The sequence below is a fragment of the Crotalus tigris genome, unplaced genomic scaffold (genome assembly GCF_016545835.1).
Source record: "Crotalus tigris isolate CLP2741 ecotype Arizona unplaced genomic scaffold, ASM1654583v1 scf7180000017591.2836849, whole genome shotgun sequence".
NCBI lineage: Eukaryota > Metazoa > Chordata > Lepidosauria > Squamata > Viperidae > Crotalus > Crotalus tigris.
This window is the reverse complement of record NW_024096497.1, coordinates 2396599-2419771: the sequence shown is the minus strand read 5'-3', so window position 1 is coordinate 2419771 and position 23173 is coordinate 2396599. Positions and strand designations below refer to the sequence as shown.

At 36.6% G+C, this 23173-nt stretch overlaps 1 protein-coding gene across 2 annotated transcripts in view; it reads left to right on the top strand.

Annotated features, from left to right (window-relative positions):
- Window positions 1–1800: 1800 nt before the first annotated feature.
- Window positions 1801–23173, top strand: part of TSPEAR (thrombospondin type laminin G domain and EAR repeats) — a 38204-nt gene continuing 16831 nt past the window's right edge. For both annotated transcript variants that reach the window (XM_039364245.1, XM_039364237.1), the window contains exons 1-5: window positions 1801–2191; window positions 13563–13783; window positions 17024–17262; window positions 18179–18269; window positions 21356–21512. In XM_039364245.1, coding sequence (XP_039220179.1) covers window positions 2098–2191; window positions 13563–13783; window positions 17024–17262; window positions 18179–18269; window positions 21356–21512 — 802 coding nt within the window. In that variant the 5' untranslated portion in view covers window positions 1801–2097. The remainder of the gene's footprint in view (window positions 2192–13562; window positions 13784–17023; window positions 17263–18178; window positions 18270–21355; window positions 21513–23173) is intronic.

The following is a 23173-nucleotide window of genomic DNA, read 5'->3' as shown; positions in this document are numbered from 1 at the left end:
ATTACTTACCAAGCTTAATGGGATCAGGTAGTATGATGTCATTAAACATAAAGAGTAAAAGCATCCATGATCTCTTGGACTCTCTCATGGTCTCGAGTAGTTGTCACAAGTAGAATGTGGTGCAGTAATCCAACTGAGATATGGTTACGGTATGAGTGACTGTGAGCAAGGCCTCTGGCCCAGGAAAGAGCACAATTGGTACATAAGATGAATTTGTGCAACACTCCCATTGCCTTGGCTGCCACCTACTCTTTGAGCAGGAGCTAAAACTCCAGGAGAACTCAAAATTGCACACAACTTTATCTGGGGGAATGTTACCTTATAAAGTGTCAGAGGACAACTCACAAAAACCTGGGGAGCAAAAATCCAAAGCTATTCTGTTTTTTCAAGGTTGAATCATCATAGCTAGTACTGCACCATCCAGATTCTCATAGCATCCAAGCACTAGATAAACACTGGAATGACATCATTTGTCTGGGGTGGAATGTATATATTATATCATGTGAATAGCTAATCTAGAACAAAAGTCTCTCTTTGTACTGGGAAAATCACAGAACATTGGCAGCCACAGCATATAGTACCTGAGCCTGATTGGAATTTGCATTTCTGTTAATGTCCAGAAGATATATATTGTTTAATCCAGAGAATCTGGCTTGATTCCAGATAATACTTTGGAGCTTTCATCCACCTCTCATGATTTTTTATTGCCACAATGAGATTATATATTCTGTTGATCAAATATTTTCATTTTAATATAAGAATATTATTCATGTGATATATTACTATAGGACAGTGGTTCTCAACCATTTGGGGTCGAACGACCATTTCACGGGGGTCGCCAAACAAGGCTGTCTGCCATTTTTTCCCCCTTTTCTTTGGCCACGCCCCTGGCACCCGGTGATGTATAAGTGGTTGGGGGTCACCACAACATGGGGAACTGTATTATGGGGTCGCGGCATTAGAAAGGTTGAGAACCACTGCTATAGGATAATATAGGAATATTATGAATATGTAATATTCATTTATTTTATTATATTATATGTTATTGTAATTTGTAATATTATATGGCTCTAATAGTTTCTCAAGCCTGATGTTTTCTAAAATAGCTGCTTTTCCATGAAGCTCTCATTGCTGGCAACCTGGCGGGACATTCAGCACGTGCAAGAACCTCCTTATTGAATGGAAGTTCACAGATTGACTGACCTCAGATTAAATGACTCTTTTTCTGCTAGAACCTTTTCCCTTTGTTTTCTGGTCACGGATACCAGATTAAAATTTGTTAGGATTTAGAAAGGTATTACTAAATTCCTGTAATATTGCTGCTATGAAGTCCAGTTGTTCTTAAATTCCTATTTTTCCTATTTTTTATTTTGTAAAACAAGACTGTGTTTTAGGGGAGAGATACTTATACGTCTTGGAAAACAAACCATGTGTGCGCAAATCTTTCCCCACCCGAACTCACACACTCAATCTGGGCTCACAACATTACAGCAGATGATGAATTCAGGTGTACAGAGAGCTAAACAGCTCCTTTATTTTGCCTGCCTTCCCTCAGCAGTGGCTCTCCTGGCGAGGGAAATTCCTCTGCTTCAGCATTAAAAGCCAGCCTTAAGAGGGCTGGGCAAAGATGAAAAGTTCCCCAAGGCAGTAAACTCCACCTCCTCCTCTTTTTCAGACTTGTTTTTTTTTTTACATTTAAATGTCTGCAACTGCAGCCTCCTGCTGTTGCCGACTTTGTGGTTGGTGGGAGGTCTCTGTTCTTTCAGGATGGGGCATTTCAGCAGTTAGACATCAGCCAGCTGAGGATCACTCACATTTTAGGCTTTCTCCCTTTATCATGGAGGTCTTAATATCTCTAACCTAGTAGCAGATGCCAGCTTGGCCAAAATTTATTGGTCTGAGTTAGACCCCGTGGGGGAATATTTCAGGTGGAGTGGCAAAGAGAGTAACCCCTCCTGTGGAGTCTTAGCTCTCAGGCCATGTGGCATTCTCCAGTTGTGCTTGCAAAATTTACAGACCAGAGAGAGGCTTAGGATGAGGAGGCTAAATGATGACCTGGAAGGTACCTCTGCATGGGCCTGCTGACAAAGTTCCCTGATGTCTGCTTTGCTGCTAGTTTGGACTGTGCTGCTGCACCTCTGGATTGAGCCATCCCTGGCCAGAGGAGGAAAGTCATGGGAGCATTGCACAGGTAAGAGCTGGAACATCAACATTTTGCTCCTTTGCAAAACAAGTGGAAGGAATGGCCACAGTCCATTATTCTCTAAAAAATAGTTGCTTTCTAAAGCTAAATACAAGGTCAGGCTGTAAAGCTCACTGCATACAAATGTAACAATTCCATGTATGTGTAATCTATAAGCTTTGATCTCTTTATTTAGAAAAACAGGATGATATAGACACTATAGGTATGTCTCCTGGTTTGGTGACTGGTTGATTAAAGGGCAGATAGAAGTAAAGCGATTTGCCTTGCGGAGTTGAGTTTAGTTGGAACAGCAGAGAAATCACATGCATAATTCATAAATCATTGCAATCCAGAAGTCTTCAAGGTCAGATTTTATTTGAGCTGAACAAGATAAAGAGATTCTTATTGAGTAGGGGGAAATGCTACTACTGGATTGGCTGAGTCGGATGTTAGTTGATCTTTACATTTAGTGGTGTTATCTAACTGTTGAAAGTTCTTTTGATGAATCTTCTGAGATTTCATTGTTCCTACAGCTATTCATTTTAATGAGCAATTTCAGTTCAAGAAAAGTGTAGTGCAATCCAATGCCCAGTGTTGACTTAGAAATAAACCTTGCTGTATTCAATAAGACTTTATCCTTGTATTGTGCTTAGGTCTAAATTAATAAACATACAGAAATGCCATTGGTGGAAAACATTCTTAGTATTTTCAAAGAAAAAAATTGCTCTCCTTTTCATTTTTTGCTCAAGCAGCTTTATTTTCAAATCTGCATTACTGGAAGTAGAAAAGCTTGAGTCTATTCATACATGTGGCTATTGAAGTTTATCCTGTTTTTAGCCATATTGATAACAGCGATACTGAACTGGCTTTTACTTGAAAACTTTCCTTTCAAAATCTCATCCTGTAGAACCATATATTATATCAATTAATATATAATTAATTGCATATGCAAAGAAGACCCCCTTAGTTTTCACCTCTAATGGAAATGTTTGTTAAAATATGTTGGGCAAATTTATTGCATTAATAATTAGCATTTGTTTGAGGTTCTCCTCCTGCTGGTGTTTTAATCTTTCCTCCTTCTCCTCCCTTTTAAATAATTTCTTCTGAGATTTTGCTTCCAATCCAGATATTAAATATACATTTTTGTAGGCACTATTAGTTCACATGTTACAAAATTCCTGCACAGAAGGTAATTCATATTAGGTATTAATGCATAGCACATAACTAGGTTACTATAAATAAGGAATATGAACATTTTACTTTCTGAATAGATGGGGAAGGACAGCTCTACAATTTTATAAGCACACAAAACCTAAAGAGATTTTTAAAATATTATTACACATTAATATCTCAGGAGAAAATTACATTAATTTCTAAAATATAAAACATCTTGAGAGAAATTTTATTGCATAGAAAGTAATCTTAATTTAAAGCTCAGTTTTCTTTGTTTCTGCTCTTTTGGATTATTAATCCAAGTTAAAAACATCATTATAGCTGTTTTTCTTTTTGCAGACGTAAACAAGAATGCAGAGTTCATAGTCTAGAATTTGAATTCAGTCCCAATTACGTAAATATGATTCACTGAAAACTTTAATACTTACTCCTTTTCAGGCTTCTAGTGGCATTTTTCCCAAATGATGAATTTTATTAAAAGGCATAAGCTTTGTTGAGGTATAGCTCAGAAATCTATGTCTTTTAATAAAAAAATTGTTAGTTGGAAAAGGTGCTACAAGGCTTTTGATTTTTTTTTTTTGCTAACATAAACCTCCACTGCTCTCCTATGTAAATTCACTTCTAAAGCCCGTCCTGCATTTCTCTTGAATTTTACCCAAGTTCTCACACTGGTCTGTAAACAATTTTGAACAATTTTGATGTCTTCACAATAAAAAACGAAATCCTCAGAATCAGTTTGGACAACCAGTAACAGTTATTTAAATTCATATCACAGAAATAGATTCAGTTGCTCTCGAAATTCAACTGCAAAGCATTTTACTTGTCTTTGAAACTAAAAATAGGTTTTATGCAACAAAATTCCAGTGATGAATAACAACTGATTTTTTTTTTGTTACTCTACCTATGATTTGCCCCTTTATGGATTACTGCCTTGTCGTGGCAAAGGGGCTTGCGTAACTCAATGAAGCTATAAGCTATGCTGTGCAGGGCCACCCAAGATGGACAGGTTATAGCAGAGAGTTCTGACAAAATGTGATCCACTGGAGAAGGAAATGGCAAACCACTCCAGTATCTTTGCCATGAAAACCCCATGGACAGTACTAAAAGGCAAAGGAACGTTGTCCATGGGGTCGCGATGGGTCGGACACGACTTCGCAATTAACAACAACAACAACCACCTATGATTTTGGACAAATGTCATTTTGCTTCCCTAAATTTTATGATTCACGTAACAGAATCCCGTGTTCAGTCAGTCAACTTATAGCTGACCCAAGATGAAAAACAGTGTAAAAAGCCAAATTACATTATTCAGTAAACTTTACATTATTCCTATAATAAAACCTTTAATAAGTAAGAATCCTCCATATCTGAAGCTCTTGCTCTAAGATATATAGACAAATAGTGTATTTAAAATAATCTTAAAAAGTAGTGTATTGTATTTCATTGTTACAGCAAAACATGATTTGTACTTTACATTATAATGCTGGAGCAATCTTTAAAGATAGATGGCCTCAACTTGATTTCACCCTTTTGCTAGATCTTCTCCTAAATGTTTCAAATAATTGTCTGCTTATCACTCCTGGATACTTATTTCTTGAAGTCATAGTTACTATTAACTAAGTCATGATCACAGTTGAAATGTGTAGCTATTTAAAATGCATCCAGGGAAAAGGTGAGAGAAAGAATCTCCTTATCATAAAGATGATCTTTTAAGCCAGAAATCTTTTCTCTAATGCAAACATAAATATTAGAGTGTAGCACTAATGTACAATAATAAATTAGTATACTAATTTCATATTTTACCCCTTCCTACGAATGGATTTTGTGTGGTGGTAATTTCAGACTTCTTTAGGGTTCTAATTTAGACTTGAACGTAACCTGACTGATCATCAGTATTTTCTCTCTTACCAATCAATCTGATGCTGTAATATAACTGGAAGCTTATGAAATAATCATGAAACACGTTATCATTTGTGCTATCCCCATTTTTAAGATGGAGAATAAATTATCAGCTTTTTAAAGATCTGTATCCCTCTGTGTGAATGTTTCAAATCAAAGGTGAAATATTCAACATGCAGGATATGGCAAGTAAAAAAAAACCCATAAGTGTAATAGAAATACAGATTAGGGTTAAACTTTATTTATTTACTTTATATTTAGAGTAGATCCACTTATTCAATGTGGTATCAATTTACCTTGACTAACTGATGAAACTAAATCTGCCACCAGGCTTATTATAATAAACAATATTGAACTGATAATGTCATCTCATATATAATTCTTATTAGAACTTCTCAGTTCCCTCTTTTACAGATCAACTAGCCACAATTTATGTCAGAAAAATGTCAGTTTATTAACTTTTTAAATTTATTCTTATTTCTGTTCTTGATTTTCTTGACTTTCTAAAGAAGAAGAAATTAATGCAGAACATAAATAGGCAAACATCAATGTGTTGTGTTTCTGATCTCTTTTGATGTCATTAATACTTAGTGAGAACTTTTGACATACAGCCAACTATGGTCTGCATAATATGGAGGAAATATATAAAAGATCTGTGGGCAAAAATCAATGCTTTTAATTATTCATAAAATAAATTCAATATTTTACAACAAAGTAGTTCCTTTAAGAATATATAATTGAATCCCCTCCAGTATTGAAATTGTTGCAGTGAGTAACAATATTATTAATCATGGTTATATAAAAAGTCTGCATACTCAAGTAATGCTTTGAATAACATTTCTGAAGTCATGGTCTGCTCACTATTACAAAGGTCTTCTCAATACAGCTTCCTATGGTTTGCTAATATGTTCAGAAGCTTAATTTTAAAGAATTAAACATACTCAGCAGGAGAAATGAACCAGTTTGTCTACATCTGGCAGCGGCACTGAATCCTTATTAAGAGAATAATGTTTCTGCAGTATTGCCTCTGTCTTGAGAGACCGTATCAGCTACCCAGGGTCTTAGTAACTGGCATGTTGGTATATTGTGTTATTAACAGTATGAAATGCTAATTCTTCCTAATGTTCTGCAGAATTCCTTTAGCATACCAACTGGGTGCCTCAATCACTATCTTTCTACAGATTCCCGTGCAATGATTAGTTGTGTATCAGCATACCAGTGAGATTAAAATGAAATAGCTTAGATTAGCACATCCTCTCCTTTGTTCATGTGCTTTTTATAAACATTTTTATACAGTTCATATGGGAACCCAGATATTTTAGAATCCCAGTGTCTTTAATTTGGGTGTTAATGAATTTATGATTTGCTAAAAAAGGTGGATTAGCATAAATCAAAATATGCTAATAGATAAGTGATTAGGTAAATATATCTTAATATGAATAAAGAATCTTACAGTAATAAATGGAACTATATGCTATTTTACAACTTGCCCAGAAAAATCAGCAACAGGTAACTGTTGAATCAAAACAAAGCAAATTAGGTGTTTGAACTGAAGTGGTTAATTCAAAAATGAAAAGTTGAAAAGTAAATAGTATAAATTTGTATTGGTTGCTCCAACACAGAGAAAGAACAAAGAACAGAAGTAAACAGCAGTTATGAACAGAGTGACATAACAGGAGAGATAGCATGATTGGAATTTCCTATTTTAACCTTTCCCAAATGAGTGTCCTCCTGACATATATTTTGACTTCAGCAGTTCACAAGAATATCATGATATTGATTAGCAAGCTGGTTATGCATGTAGTAGTAGATCCTTTTTGGTGTGGTGGTTAATTATCAGGCTACAAACTGGGACATTGTGAGCTCCAGGCAAGCCTTAGGTACAATGTGGCATACTGATTAGGTGAATTTAAAAATAGCTTGAAAATGGTACTCAAATGACACTCACTTGTAGCCTAGTTTCTCTTTAAATTAGGTATCAAATGAGGTTCTATCTGTGCTTGGCCTGACACCCTTCAACATTTTCATCAATGACTTGGCTGGATGTAGTAGTAATACTTGTAATAGTCACAGATGATGCAAAATTGTAGGAATTAACTAAAACTAAGACTGAAGTGGACTGAAAGTTCTTAGGAAAAAGAAATTAATTCATATGCTAAATGAGAGCTCTCAGGCTTGGTGAGAGGCCAGATGAAAAGGATTTTGGAAATGTAGTCGATCACTGACTGAATATGAATCAACTAAATGACAAATGAATTTTAAATTCATTGAGAGAAATATTGCTTGCAAATCAAGGAAATAATCATTCCGCATTATTCTCTTCTAGTCAGACCACTCAAATAATGGACCAATTCTGGCACCACCATTTAAGAAAGTTACTGAGAAATAGAAACAAATACAGAGAAGAACAACAATGAGATCAGATCTGGAAACTATGTGTTATGTAGAGAGACCAAGGGAACTGAATAGCCTTGAAAAAAATACATCTTAGAAGAGATATGACAGCTCTTTGCAAGCACTTAGAGGGTATTGCTAAGAAGAAAGTCAAGTCCTACTTTCTATTGTTCCAAAGTACCATATATCTACCCACCAACTAACAGTATTAAGGAAAACAGATTTTGGGCAAACATCAGCAAATGCTTTCTATGAGAAAAAGTATTTTGACAGTAGAACTAATTAGCAAGGGGAAATGAGGAGCATCTCTTTAGAAGATATTTTTATGTGTAAATACATAACAACCTGATGGGAATGGTTTAATCCGAGCAGAGGATTGGACTTGATGATCTTTCCAGTTTTGCGATTCTATGATTTTATATGCTGGATTATGACTTCCTTCCCAGCTATGATGGAACTGGCTGTAGGTAATGCAAATTGTGGTTTCACACATCTCAAGGTATCCATTTTGGGGAAGGCTGCACTAGTGGATACCATACATATGATTTCTAACAATCCTCATCACTGTTCCCTTGCTTTAGCATAAGGTATGGGTATTGGGTATGCCCCCAAACCTTCATGTCCAGCATTGTTTCTCAACCTCAATAATTTAAAGATGTATAGATTTTAATTTACAGAATTCCTCAGCCAGCCCTGCCTGGGGAATTCTGGGAATTAAAATCCATATAGTTGCTGGGGTTGAAAAACATTGATGTATAGCAATACAATGTATTCTGAATCCTGTTTAAACAGGAGTTGAGATAGAGACTGTTATGAGGAAGATTATATAAGCTTTTACACATGAAACATGATATGTCCACTGGTTTTTTAAAAGTAAGCTGGAAGGCAATTTTACCTCCTCCTTACTTTATCATATTTAGTATTCAGGAAAGCCATTTTTGGAGACACAATCTCATTTGCTTTGCAAAAAGATTTTTTGAATCTTCTGTAAGTTGAGAACTTTTGAAAATGCTGCCCCAAGCATTCCCTTGATCTGAAGTGAGCATCCTCTGTGAAAAGGGAAAGAGAGTCCTAGCCAGATTTTTCACAGCATAAGTGCCAAACTTTCTCTCAGATATCTCAGCTGTTCTTCTGTAATTGTTCATGAAATTCTGCATAATCCTTGGTTGGCTTCAATTATTAAGGAAATCTCTGTAATATGGGAGGTGCACTGAAAAAGATTGCTTTGCCTTTTACTTTACATTATTATGAGAAAGAGCTGCTCCTCCATTGCCGAGGAATCAGTCTTAAAGCCACAAACAACAGTGGTGGGCAAAGTCTTTGAGATAACCTACCACAGTCATTGTTTTCATGGTGAACTGAATGCTTTGGTTGGTTAGGAAGGAACTTACTGCCCAGGACCAAGAACAATGAAACCAATTTTCCAGCACAAAATGATTTTATTTAGCTAATTTAAATGTTTATGTTTTCCCCTTCAGAAATTTTTGGTTTAGACCATAGTATTCTCAATACACTCAAAACAAATTACCTTGGTTTTGAAAGAACATGGCTAGGAAAATCATGAAATGGGGAGGGCATAGGTTCTTTCACTTTTCCAGTGCAGTGAACACTATAATCTTGAGGATATAGTTATTATATTTGTATTAAAACAGTGCTTCTTACATTGTGTTAGTGAGCAAAACACCACTCTGGATATGTTAAAACTGCTGTGTTCCTTGGAATGTTTATATGATTGTTTCACAGGAAACTTCACATGTGTGTGTGCATGCACAGGCAACACTTGTGCTGGAATTATTGATGCATCCAGACACATAGCTTACAGTTCCAAAGGACATGACTGCTTCAATACTTGAAATATTCTATTTTAATAGTTAAAGCAGTCATGTCCTTTGGAACTGTAGGCTATGTGTCTGGGTGCATGCATAATTAATGCATAACTCTATTTAATAATATACAATATTAATGCTAACATGCTTTTGAATGATTTGCACAGACCTATTTTAAATGATTTATTTCAACCTTTTCCAATTTCTTGTCTTACATAGATTTGGGATCAGAGTTCCCATAACTCTGTTAGAGTGATTAAGAGAAATTACCATTCACAGAAATCAAAACTGTAAAGTATTTATAAAAATATGAAAAAGTTCTTTTACATGTAGAAAGTGTATTGGCCAGATGCATCCCAGCACCCATGCGCTCGCTGGCCTCTGTGTGCAGGGGCCAATGGTGTCAGGCAGCACCCGCCCCGGCCCGTCTCACCTTGCCCTGTGACAATGACACCCCCACCTTCCTCGCCTCACCCCGCAGGACAAGCCTCCTGCCCACCGCCTCACCTGCCAGAGACCCTCTGGATCTCCCCCAACCCTGCCTGGCCCCCACTGGCATCCCTCCCCATGAGCAACACCAAGGTGATCACATCCACTTTGACCACACCCACCCAATCTGCCATGACCACCACAGCCACGCCTACCCAGTGGGCCATGCCCACCTGGCACCCGGTGATAAATAAGTGGGTTTTGGGTTGCAGTTTGGGCACTTGGTCTCTAAAAGTTTTGCCATCACTGGCATATAGCCTTTCATAGCTGCTCACTTAGCATAACACATACAGAATTCAACTGAATCCCTCTCTGTACAACTGATTTCCTTCAAGCTGTTCTAGAAGGAGTGGCAGTAAATGAATACATAACATATTTCAACATGGCCCTGACCTCTGCCCAATCTTTCCCAATCTATCCCATTTATTCTAACCATCAATATGACATGCAATTTTCAAAATGTAAAAGAGCAAAGAGTAGTCCCAATTTGCTCCAGACAGGTCTTCTTTCCATTTGTTATAGAAATCAAAACTGCAAATCTGAAAGTAATAAATAATTGCAGAAAATAGAAGGACAAATTTCTACGGTGGTATTGTATTGTATATATCACTGATTTCCCACTTTTTCCTTCATTACCCCAAACTGCTTATGAGAAAGTCCTTATTTAAATGCCCCTGTTGTGGTTAGTTTGTGTGTCATTACCCAAAGAAAAAAAATTACCCAATTTTTGATTATCTACCCATGTTTGAGAAATCCTAGTGCTGTACATATGAACTCGTGGGACGAGATCACTTGCATCCAGCTTTGGTGTTTCAGTTAAAAGTTCTCATACTTTTATGGTTGCAGGCTTCTCTCTATGTAATGGGAAGAAACAGTGATTGAGCACCTCTCCTCAAAATATTCAAAGCAGACTCAAAGCAGTGAGGATCAAAAGCCACTTCAGAAGAGTGCCAAGTTAAGCAAGATTGCTCTAAAATTTAAAGAAGATAGTTGCCAAACAAGGATAACAAGGAGACGAGAAATTCACAATTTTGCTTCGTCTCTTCCATACTTATATATAACAAAACACTTTTATTTCATAATACATACTTTTGTTCAAAGCTTAGCATTTCCAGTTGTTGCTGGGTTAATGCAAACTGACCTTAATTTCATCATAAGGATTAAATAATTAAGCTTTATTGGGGATGTTGCTACTGCAATGGTTTAGGATTATGCTTTCCTTTTTGGCTGTATAGGCAATGCATAGTAATTAATTGAAACTGAGGCTTTAAAAGAAATAATAATTATACAGCATGAAAGTCATAAACATAGTGTTACGGCCCAACAAGACTACACTCACATATCATACCAAATCCTGGTATGATTTCAATTTCAATCAATCAGAATAGAGTTTGGCGGTCTTCTAGTCCAACCCCCTGCTCAAGCAGGACACCCTATACCATTTCAGATAGGTTGTCCAGTCTCTTCTTAAAAACTTCTAGTGATGAAACACCTGCAACTTCTGAAGGCAAGCTGTTCCACTGGTTAATTATCCCACTGTTAAGAAGTTTCTTGTTAATTCCAGGTTGCTTCTCTCCTTCATTAGTTTCTATCCATTGTTTTTTGTCTTGCCTTTTGGTGCATTGGAAAATACGTTGACTCCCTCTTCTTTGTGGCAGCCCCTCAAATACTGGAATACTGCTATCATGTCATCCCTAGTCCTTCTTTTCTCTAAACTGGACATACCCAACTCTTGCAACCATTCTTCATATGTTTTTATCTTCAGGCCCTTAATCATCTTCTTTGCACTTTTTCCAAAGTCTCAACATCTTTTCTGTAATGTGGTAACCAAAACTGGATGCAGTATTCCAAGTGTAATCAATAATAAATAAGGGAAGAAATCTAAAGGTAGGTACTCTCCTGATTACTAAATAAGCCCAAATCTTATGATAAATCTTCCATATCTGTAGCCAATTTAAAATGTAAATTAAATTTATTTGAGCTGCAAATCCATTCCAGATTCTAGGACATTATGAATGTGCAAATTTATATGATTGTGGGTATACCAAATTGCCAAAACCTATCCAGCAATCATTTGCCTTTTTAGACAACAGCTTCAAACCAAAACCCTCACCAACTAGTGTTTGCTAGCCAATCAATATCTGAATGTTTTGCAATATTCTGGTTTCTCTTCAGATCATATACACATTTCAGCCTTACAGCCATTGAGGCTGATGTCTAAACACTCACCACTTTCCTCTCTTCATAAAAATAATGGATAAATGTTAATGTTTCCCCATATTTTAGGATAAGCACTTCTGTTGGCTTCAGAACTCCTAATGCTAGCAATATTGCCACTTTTCCATTTGTGGTCCTTTACCTAATTATGTCCACAGACTGCTCTGATAGACTCTCCAAAGGCAAATCAAAAACCTCCTCCAGTGAGAGTACAGGCTGTTCCTTCAAATAATTTTTGAGGTGGCATTTTCTGCCTTGAACTAGCATTTTCCTGCCCCCTGGATACAACAATGCTGGCAAAAAAAAAAATACCAAAACATCAACACCACTCCCGGGTTGTGTAATGTGTTCAACTTGTATGTGTACCAGGACTGTTCCTTTCTCTGAAAGACCTCCTAGTATGTTTTGTGCAGGATTTGTTGGAAACACTGCAGATGAACTTCACATGTTGTCTGCACTCTCCAGATGTTTTTTGTCAGTGTGACTTTAATGTAACTGTAAGCCTATTTAGCTTCCTCTCTCCTCCTCCCATATAATTCTTCATGACATTCTATGAATAAAGTTTGGGAATTATTTAGTATAACATTTGGAAATATTTGCATGTATTGGCCAAAATCTATATAGCCATAGCAGAAACAGCTAGGCTGTTGGGAGAGTTAAAACCCATCTTTTAAAGAAAGCTCTGTGAAGGGATGCAATATAACCCCAGTGTGAATTGTATTTGAATGTTTTTATTTTCAATGACCTTAGTTTCTTTCTTAGTAACATTTGTTATTGTTATTTCTCACTCTAGTTAATTATTTTATTAGTCTTTTAGTTCTTTTACCGCAAGAAAGAATGATAAGAATCCTGCTAGACTGGAGTGGTACATAAGAGCTAAAAACAAATAAATACTCAAACAATTATATAATTCTATTATATAATAAGGAGAGAACCAGTGCTTTCATTTCAGAGCTTATTTTGGACAATCTATTAAATTAATGTAATCAATAGCAAGTATTAAATTTTATGGATCTACTGAAATATTTGTTTCTCCAAATAATGCTTTGGGATATTCAGAAATTAGAAAGTATTTTGCAATATCACATCTTGGGTGTAATGTTTTGTGCCAGGATGAGGCTAAAGTTGCAAAATAAAAAAAATTCTCAATTAAGGGATGCCTTAAAGTTGTGATGTATGCTCAAATTAGAAAATATCCCTATTTTGTTCAATATGGCATGTCTGTACTCACATGCTGATGTGAGTACAGACATGCTATATTGAAGCATGATCAGTCCTTCTCACCATTTGACTCATCTAGAAGATGTTTTGTTGCTTTTTTAAAATAACCTATTGTCTTCCCATAATTTCAATAATTTAACTTGGTCCTTTCTTTGGGATAGACTTGCGTCCTTTGGATCTTCTCTCTGAAGTGGTTCCCCTGAATTGGGTGAAAAGTGGAATACGAATGATCCAAATCCAAGGAGCACGTGGCTTCCAGCTTTCTGCAACAAACCTTCGCTTCCTTAGTTTTCCAGCATCACGGATTTTCATTTACTGTGACTTATTCCCAGAGGAATTCTCCATTGTTTTTACTATAAAAACTTTCCACATGCAATTCAGGGTAAGATTTTATCCAGAAGCACAATTTTTATTTATTTAAAGTTAAGATTGCTGTAGTATTGGTATATTTGATTTATAATTCCGGATGTTATAACCTCATTACTTTAGCAAGCTTCACAAAATCTCTCAGGTAATTAAATATGTCATAATAACAGTGACAAAAACATCTTTAAGCATGTTTGCTTGGATGAAAGTAGACTCAAATGCTTGATAGTACCTGTATATTATTAACTCAAAATTATGCCGCAAAATTAATATTTAGGGCTTTAGGCAGAGATACATATTAGATAACAAGATATATGTGTTTATTGATTGAACTTAATTTTAAAAAAATTGCATCCCTTTGAGAACACAGAACTTGGAAAAACATCCTGAAGTTTGAAAGTGACTTTTCTTTTATGGGCTGTGAAATTATAGGAAGCAAAATTAATTAAGGATTAATCCCAAATTAATCTTTATTTATACATGAACCTCAACTGAGTCAATGAGTCTTATTTCTAAGTAAATCCTCAGATTTATTTAGGAATAACAGAAGCCACAAAATAAGCGAAAGTGGAATACAGTAAATTGTTATTCTAGTTCAGTGTCAACCGTAGCAATTTTAAGACCCATGGACTTGAACTCCCAGAATATACTAGGTTGAAATTGGTTCACACATCTTAAAGTTGCTAAGGTTAAGAATACTGTTTAGTATAATGTAGGTAAACTGAGAGACTTGGGTCCATATCTGCTCTTGGTTTCGAGTTTGCAAAGTGATGTTGGATAGTGTTTTTCTTTTTCAGTCCAGCTTGGGATGAAAATGAAAATGTGAAGGGAGACCTATATGATCTATATTGAGGGGTTACAGAAAAGGAGAGATATAAATATATTCATAAATTCAGTTTGGAACCTTATTGGCGTCCAAGTTGGCTTACCAAAGTAGATTAAATAAGCAATCATATTTTGTATTATTATTGTCAGACAATTACAAAAAAGAGATAGACTCACCACTGGCTGAATGACTACATTCACCCAGTGCTCACTAAAGACTCCCCTTCACCTTGGGAGAAAGAATGGAGTGGAAGGCTACAGGGCTTTGTCCTGATCACTGTGATGTTCAACATTTTAACAATGGATTATTATTAAATGTGTCGATGGTACAAAGCTGGCAGAATGGAGCTAATCCTTTGGAGGAGACACAGAAGATTCAAAAAGCTCTAGACCGGCACAAGCAATGGATTGAAATAAATAGGATTATATTTATCAGGGAGAAATGTACTATTCTACATCTTGGCAGGAAAACTGAAAGACACAAATATTGCAGTAGACACCCATGAAAAGTATCTGGGTATCCTATTTGACTGCAAGTTAAGCATGAGTCAACAATACTAAAAGGCATTTTTTTTTCATCAGGTACATTAACAGGAGCATCAAATCCAGCTCATGGAAAGTAATAATTCTATTCTGCTCTGTCCTTATCAGACCCACTTGAAATACTGTTAGTTCTGGCCATTACAGTTCAAAAGGAATAGTGATAAACTTGGAGGCAGTTTAAAGGGGTCTGGAAGCCGAGCCTAATAAGGAATTATTAATGGATCTGAATATATTTAGTCTAGCAAAGAGACAAAAAAATCTTCATATATCTTAGAGTTTGGCATTGTCCTGATCTCTCTCTCTCTCTCTCTCTCTCTCTCTCTCTCTCTCTCTCTCTCTCTCTCTCTCTCTCTCTCTCTCTCTCTCCCTCCCTCTTTCTCTCTCTCTCTCTCTCTCTCTCTCTCTCACACACACACACACACATCACAGGTGGTTAAAGATCTTATTTGAGGCTTTCCAAGCCGCAAAAAGTCTTCCCCAGAAATCCCCACACTGACAGCCATGCAACCCCCAAGGAGTTCACAATTCAGTCCAGGAACAAACCCAACATGAGTTCATAGGGCAAGAGAAGTCCACAAGGCAGAGGCAAGACTAAGGCAAATCCATGAGGCAAAAACAAGTCTGTGAAGCAAAGGCAAAATCCATGAAACAAGATCAGAGTCCAAGCTACAAAGTCCAAATCAGGAAAGAAGCTTCAAGGAAGAGGCACAGAGGTTGATGAATGCAAGGCAAGGAAATGGGTGCATTGTTCCCAGCATTTTTTAACTCCATTCATTGAGCTAAATAGCTGCTTTCCAATGCAAAGTCCTGTTGTCTCCTAAAAAAAGCACCTAGACATTTAGTTATGCACTTTGGGATAAACACCCTTCGAATGGTGAGAGATTATGAATGGATTTCCAGAAAATATTGCAGACTACCGGGACTATTTGTGCTTCAGTTTGAGATTTAGACATCACAGACTCATCCCCAATAGCCTGTGCCTGTTTTTAACAGTGAAGAGACACAGGGCAGAAAACATTCTGCAACCAAGAAGGCTCCACACACATTTGCACTTCTCAGTGCAGGACACAGGTAAACCTCCAAATAGTTTCAATGACTCTATAAAGGAATGCAAATGACCATCTGTCTGCAAGCAATATAAATCCTTCCACTCCCTATCATCTGGTCAGAGCTGAAGAAGCTTCTTGGATGAGAAGTGAAATGTCTTCAAAAGAAACACAAGAAAGTCCAGTTGCCTCCTAAACAAAGCACCTTTGGGACTTCAGCCCAGGGGTGGGAAGAAACTGATCAGTTATACAAAATTAAAGCTCAGTGGAGAAAACAGTTAGATTAAACAGTGAAAGGATCTTGTGAGTTTGATTCTGGTGCTGATCAGATCCTCAGCCTTGATCCTACATGTTTCTTCATCATTAGAATGTATACCCACATCACTGAGACACTGTTTTGTATTATGCCAGAAAGTCTCCAGGGAGAGGATATTAAGTGAGGCTTCATGATGAAATGTATATAAATCTTTGATCATCATGGTTAGTAGTAGTAATACAAAGGGACACCTATGTAGAGAACTCCCCAATTCCCTTTAGGTCAACTAACTAGAAAAGTCAACGCATGCCCCAATATTCTTCACCCAAATTATGATTTATTAGGAAGACTTGTGTGAATTAAAAGGAGTAAAAATGGCCATGAGTGTGCATATGTACAACTGAAATTCCAGTAAATTGCATCAGGGCCTATCATATGTACACACAGTATTTAACAAATGTCACAATAATTGTTATATTTTTTAATCCTCGGAGTCCAGAATCAATGCAGCTTTACCGTATTCTAACTATTCCAAAGCTATTATAATGCCTTTCAGGCTAACTGGTTTCATTAACTATGTTTTCAGAGAAATGAATACATCTTTGCAGTTTTGGATGAAAATAGTGACACACTGCAACTTGGACTCCGATATTCACAGAGTAAACTGCACTTTCTCTTCTGGAGCAGAGACCTTTTGAATGGTTGGCAGACACAAATTACTTTTCGGGATGTCTTTTTGGCGGACAACCAGTGGCATACACTTGTATTGGCAGTTTCTCAAGGCTCCTTCTCTCTTACTGTGGACTGCAGCATCCCCATAGATGTGTACGTGAAGCACCTACAATTCAGGGGTAATTTAACCATAACCACCACCCCTGAGTGAGGGCTGCAAGGGATTGGCACACCCCAGATGGGTGTTCCATTTGGTTCATGTTGATTTCTCTGGGAGACCTACTTTCTCACCTAAGTAGCACAGGTTGTTCCCCACAGATCCCCATATATCCCAAAGAAGCGTCCCAATGCTTTATAATCTAGAAAATGCAGTTGCAAATATGGTAGGTAATCATGATGTGAGATATAGGTGTCATAATTCTGTTAGAGTAATCAAGGAGCACTGATAACACATATCAATTTCATTCATAGCACAGGAACAATTTTTAAGCAAGACAAAATCTGTATGAATATGTGCGTACTACCCAAATAATCTTAATCCTTAATACCCTGAATTACAAGCATCATGTTATGCAAAGTACATTAAGTATAATTGTTGTCTAGTCAGGTCAGGATTTTCAAAGGATGCAAACAAAAAATGTTATAGGGACATTAAAAACATAATATGCCACTGAGTAGGCATGGACACTTTTGTAGAATTGTCCCACACAACTGGAAGCTCTCTAGAAAATTAGTTTGATTGGCAATTAAATGCAAATTGCCTGACAGTTCCCAGCATACATATGAATTACTGTGCTAGTTATGTTATTATCACAGGTTTCTCAATTTTGTGAGTTCAGTGCATGCAACAACAACAATGATCACAAAATGCATTCTGTATGAAATTATACGTATATATTTGAACAAGCAAATATAAAAATGAATACATTATGAAATGCACATTTCCTATGAGCTTTGAAACAATTGCAGAGAGAATCAGAAAGAGAGAAGACTAAATTTAATGCTAGAAAATTGAGCCAAAAATGAACTTTAAATCAGAATGCTCTCATCCTTTTTTCACTTATTTTAGGATTGCAGATACTGCTTTTCCAACATTCTTGACTATGAGAGGAACTCAATTTTATATAGGAAACAGAAGGAGAAGAAAAGGTTTCTTTACTGTGAGTATAACTTCTAATGTTCATTGTTCTGAAGAGGCTATTCTAATTACTTAAGTTACCTCTGCTTATTATATTTGGGTTGCATTTCCCCCTATCCGTTTATTTTAATTTCATATGTTTTTCTGCCAAAGCTTCTCCACAGAGAATCTGGACAGTTACTGTTCAATGAAAATCCATGGAATTGTTAGGTGTTCACATCCCTCTGTTAAAATATAGTTCCCAGGATAAGTTTGGAAATAAAAATCAGGATGAAATACAGTGTATTTAGTATTCCAACTAGCCATAATTATCACATAAAGCTTTTTAAGTCTACCTCACTCCCCATTTTTGTTTGTTTTTCTTTTCCAACTTTTATGTAAAATTCTTGAACTCATTTCAGCATGCTCACTCATTTTTTTGTGAGATATAAGTTAGAGAGGACCTTCCTTCAAGATTTCCAGTAGTTCCATTTTGTTTATACCATATATTACTGGAATTTGATTTTGAAAGGCCTGTGGGTGAAGCTGCTCCATGATGTCTTCTCTTGAGATTTAATGAAGGCTGGTTACAATTCACAAAAGAGAGGATTCTACAGAATGAGAAATTGCACTCACTCACACACATATAGACAACAATTTAGTAACTAAATCAATGTAACATCATCACATTCTATCCATGGTAATCAATCCAAAATTATTTTCTTCATGGAAAAACAAGTTGTCTTTTATCTGTGTGAACACTGGTAAGAAAAAAAATGTTGGGGAATTTCAATTAGTTTTGTATGTAACATATTAATTAATTTATTTAAAACATTTGTATGGCCACCATGTTAAAACAACTCTGGGAATGCATTGCTCCAAGGAATAAATGTTTTCTGACTTTGCTACAGGTTCAAATAAGCTGATATCTTCTTCTTTTTCCTCCCACATTATATATAGGCATTTAAATTTCTGCAATAGCCAACATTGTGTTCAGACACCATCAGACTCTCAGTGTAGGCAAAATTCTGCACAAGATTAAATGAAAAGCTCTGTTCTTCCCAAAACCCAAGCCATGAACCTATAGGAACACTATGACTTTGCTCCATATTTCCAAATAAATTGCAGTTACTTAAGACAGAATGGCTTCTCTTCTATTATGGATTGCTGGTGATTTCTTTTTCGCCTTTTTTCAGATGAGTCAGCAACAAACGTTTTGAACAGATGTTGCAACAAATAATATAGCATCTTCTCTGATTAGCAATGGGAAGCATGACTGAGCAAAAAATAAACTTATTTCTTCTTCTAAACTTATTTGGTCCAAGATAGGTTTAAGTTTAGGGAGGATGGTGTAAAAATGGTCAAAGGGTATACAAGATGGGATTTGATGATAAGCATATAAATGCAATGGGGAGTCACCCAAATATTGAAACATCACTGCAAATATTGCCTATAGACATCTCAAAGTCAAAGCAATGCATCTGAGATTAGAAGGAAACACAGATATAAAACATGGTAGAACTATGGCATTTCAGTTCTCCTTAGATACTTCATTATTCCTTTAAAACCTAATAAAGCTTAATAAAATTCCCAGAGTGACTCATAAAGTCATGAAATCCAGCTGGGTGATCTTGGGCCAGTCACTCTCTCTCAGCCCAACTCACCTCACAGGATTGTTGTGGGGAAAATAGGAGGAGGAAAGTGTACTGGATGTGTTCACTGCCTTATTGCCCCCAACAATCTGGGTCCTCATTTTACCAACCTCAGAAGGATGAAAGGCTGAGTCAACCTTGAGCCCGTGAAAATTGAACTGCTGGCAATCAGTATAACTAGCTTGCAATATTGAATTCTAACAATTATGCTACAATGGCCCTTAACTATCATTCCTGACTAGGGGTGTATAATTGGTGGGAGACAGCCAGGGTCATATTTAACCTGTTGTTAGGGTGCTCTGGATTATACTTGAAAAGGTAGGGACCCTGAAACTAAACCTTTTTGTTAATTTAATTTACACTGGATTATTTAATTGGAAGAGACCAAAACATCTGCCCTCAGCTGATGCAGGAAATCAGTTATCAGTTCAAGCAATTCTATATCATAATAAATGTGCAACCCTGAAGCTGCTATCTTGCTAATACAATGTTAGTCCAGGATAAGGTTCTCAGTGATTTCTGAGTTAAGCCTCAAAGGATAATAATTGTCTCTCTTCTATTACATTGGTTTACCTATTACCCATAAATCAGAAAAGTCTGTAGCAGCTTTTGAGACTAACAAATGTAAAATATAAGCTTTTGTGAGCTGCAGCTCATTCATCAGATGCATGGATTAGCTTAATTGATATAACATATGTTGAGGCCAGTGGAGAAAATTAGAGGGAGAAAGAATGGTGATGCAGATGAGAGACAGATTACAATTGCCTTATCAATTAACAATGGTAATATGTTAAAGCCACTGTGTGTGTTCAGACATTCTTAGATAACCTAAAACCTATTTACATATTTAAACTCAGTTGTCACATGCTCAATTATGCTGCAGTGGTTTATTTATAACCAAATGTCTATTCTGAGATCTGCAAAAGAATGTTTGGAGGTTATGGAAGTTGCATCTTCCTTAATTTGTTTTGTTCTGTTATTTCTTTGTGCTTATTTTGAATGTTGAATGTTTTCTTTCCATTAATTCTTTTGTTCAAAGTCTGGTTTGTTTGTCCTATGTAGTATCCAGAGGAGCATTGCTGGTAGCTGACCCATTACTCATAATGACAAGAAGCAAGTCCTTTGATCAAAGCCCCAAACAAAGGCTAATGCAAACATAAGATGTGATTTTTATAAAAGGTTTAGCAATGCAGCTTGTTAACCCAGCCTTGAATTTTGTTTTGAGAGGCTGGTCTCTGTTTTTAAGCACACGAAGCAACAGAAAGATAGTACCTCTTAATGCATTAAAAATATTTTTCTGTCATGGTCTCACACATGTGGAAACAGGGGTTAGATTTTAAAGTCAGAGGTATAGCTCCTAGGCCTAGGCTGACACAAACGCTATACTCTTCCTCCTCCTCTGTGGAAAATCATCAAATATTGTCCCCAGAAGAGCTTTTGATATTTGATTCCCTAGTTTTTCTTCCTCTCTTTTCAGGGCTTGATAAGGCAGCTAGTTCTGTTGCCAGGATCTGATGCCACTTCAAGGATGTGCACTGGCATGAATTTTAATCTAGCGGTGCTGTCCATTCCCCAAATTCTACAGGATCTGCCTGTGAAGCCTACGGGCAATGAGCTGCTGAAATACCCTTACGGTTAGTAAAATAAAACATAGTTTTTCAGGTGGTTTGTTCACCAGCTTGTATTCAAAATTACAGACAAGAACAAAGTAATTATACCAAGTTGTCTGGAAAGAGTGAAGGTCTTTGTTACTGATAGTTGCTGGTTAATATCTAGAGTAAAACCCCACCGAAATCACTGTTGCATTCTGGTCAGCTGACAAATACAGCACAGATATTAATAGCAGGTATTCAAGAGGCTATATAACTCTGACCAATCTTTAAAAACTTAAAAGGAATCAGACAATGCAGGCTAGTACTTGCATGGGCCCCCACTAGGAAAATCCCCTAGTTGTAAGCAAGACTGAGGAGTGAAAAAAGGAAAAGGCAATGGTAAACCACTTTTGCAATTTTTTTGCCAGGGAAACTACATGACATTAACAGTCAGGAGTTCAGTTTGACTTGAGTACAGCTTTACTTTTATCACAGTGCCTAAATCTCTTTTCCCCAGAACTGTGAGAAAAACTTTGGGTGGTAAAAAATACTTAATAGCTCATAGCTATTACAGGTGAAGGTGGGGGATCCAGAGTATTTCCAGGTGGAGGCTTAAATTATTTACTGTGCTAAGACATGGATTGCTTAACCACAGTAAATCATAACTGACTGAGTCCAAATATCTTGTTAAGCCAAAGGCTATATGAAGTGAAAACCAGCAAACCACAACAACATTTGTTTTATGAATATAGCCTGTGTATTTCCTGCAATGTGGCATGACAGCCTAAAACAGAGGTCCTGGTCCTACTCAATATGGCTGATATAAATGCAGAAATATTCCCCATCCCTGATCTATCCAATCTCTTCCTTTCATTCCTCCCACACTTCCCATCCGCAATGCCATGCAGCCTGAACTGAGCTTCAGAAAATTGACTGCATTGCAGGATTTGAGGAAGGACCATTATTCACTTAAGACCAGACGTTCCTATCCTCAGCTCACCTTCCCTTTCAATTTCATGTAGCAGATAAGTACTTTGAGAAACAAAAAAGTACCTATGGGACTCCTTAGGATAATATCCAAGGTGTTGAACTGCACTCCCAAAACATAACTGTCCAAGAAGACTAGCTTCCATTGCTAATAAAACATTAGCATTAAAGCACATCGGACAATGAGATTAGGATTCTCTCTCTGTGTGCATAAAGGTATATAGCTGCAGGGAAATGAGTACTTGTTGAAAGCCAGAAACAAGAAAGGAAACAAAAGAATTATATGCCTATCATAATTGCTAAGAACATCAGCAATTGTTTTTCTTGGCATCTTTTAGAACTTAAATCAATTTCTCTTAGTTTTATGTTCAGTCTTGCTTTCATGAGGTCTGGCAAACACAAACAATGCTAGAAAACTGAAAATTAACATTCTAGGCCTATTTTGCACATGTTATTTTTTCATCATGGAGATAATATCCATGTAAGGGAAGATCAATACATCATTATGGGTGAAATGGATGTATTTATTTTGCTTCAAAAACCTGGGTTTGGAAGCCAGTGCTGCTTCCCCAAACTTGTAACTGCAGCAAAACAAACAGGCCAATTGCACATGACAGTGTGCAATTTTTTTTCTAAATGGAACTATTCCCATGTAGGAACTAGTTCCAGAAAAATTGTATCTATAGAATCAGAATGAGTGGAGTTTTATTAGAAGA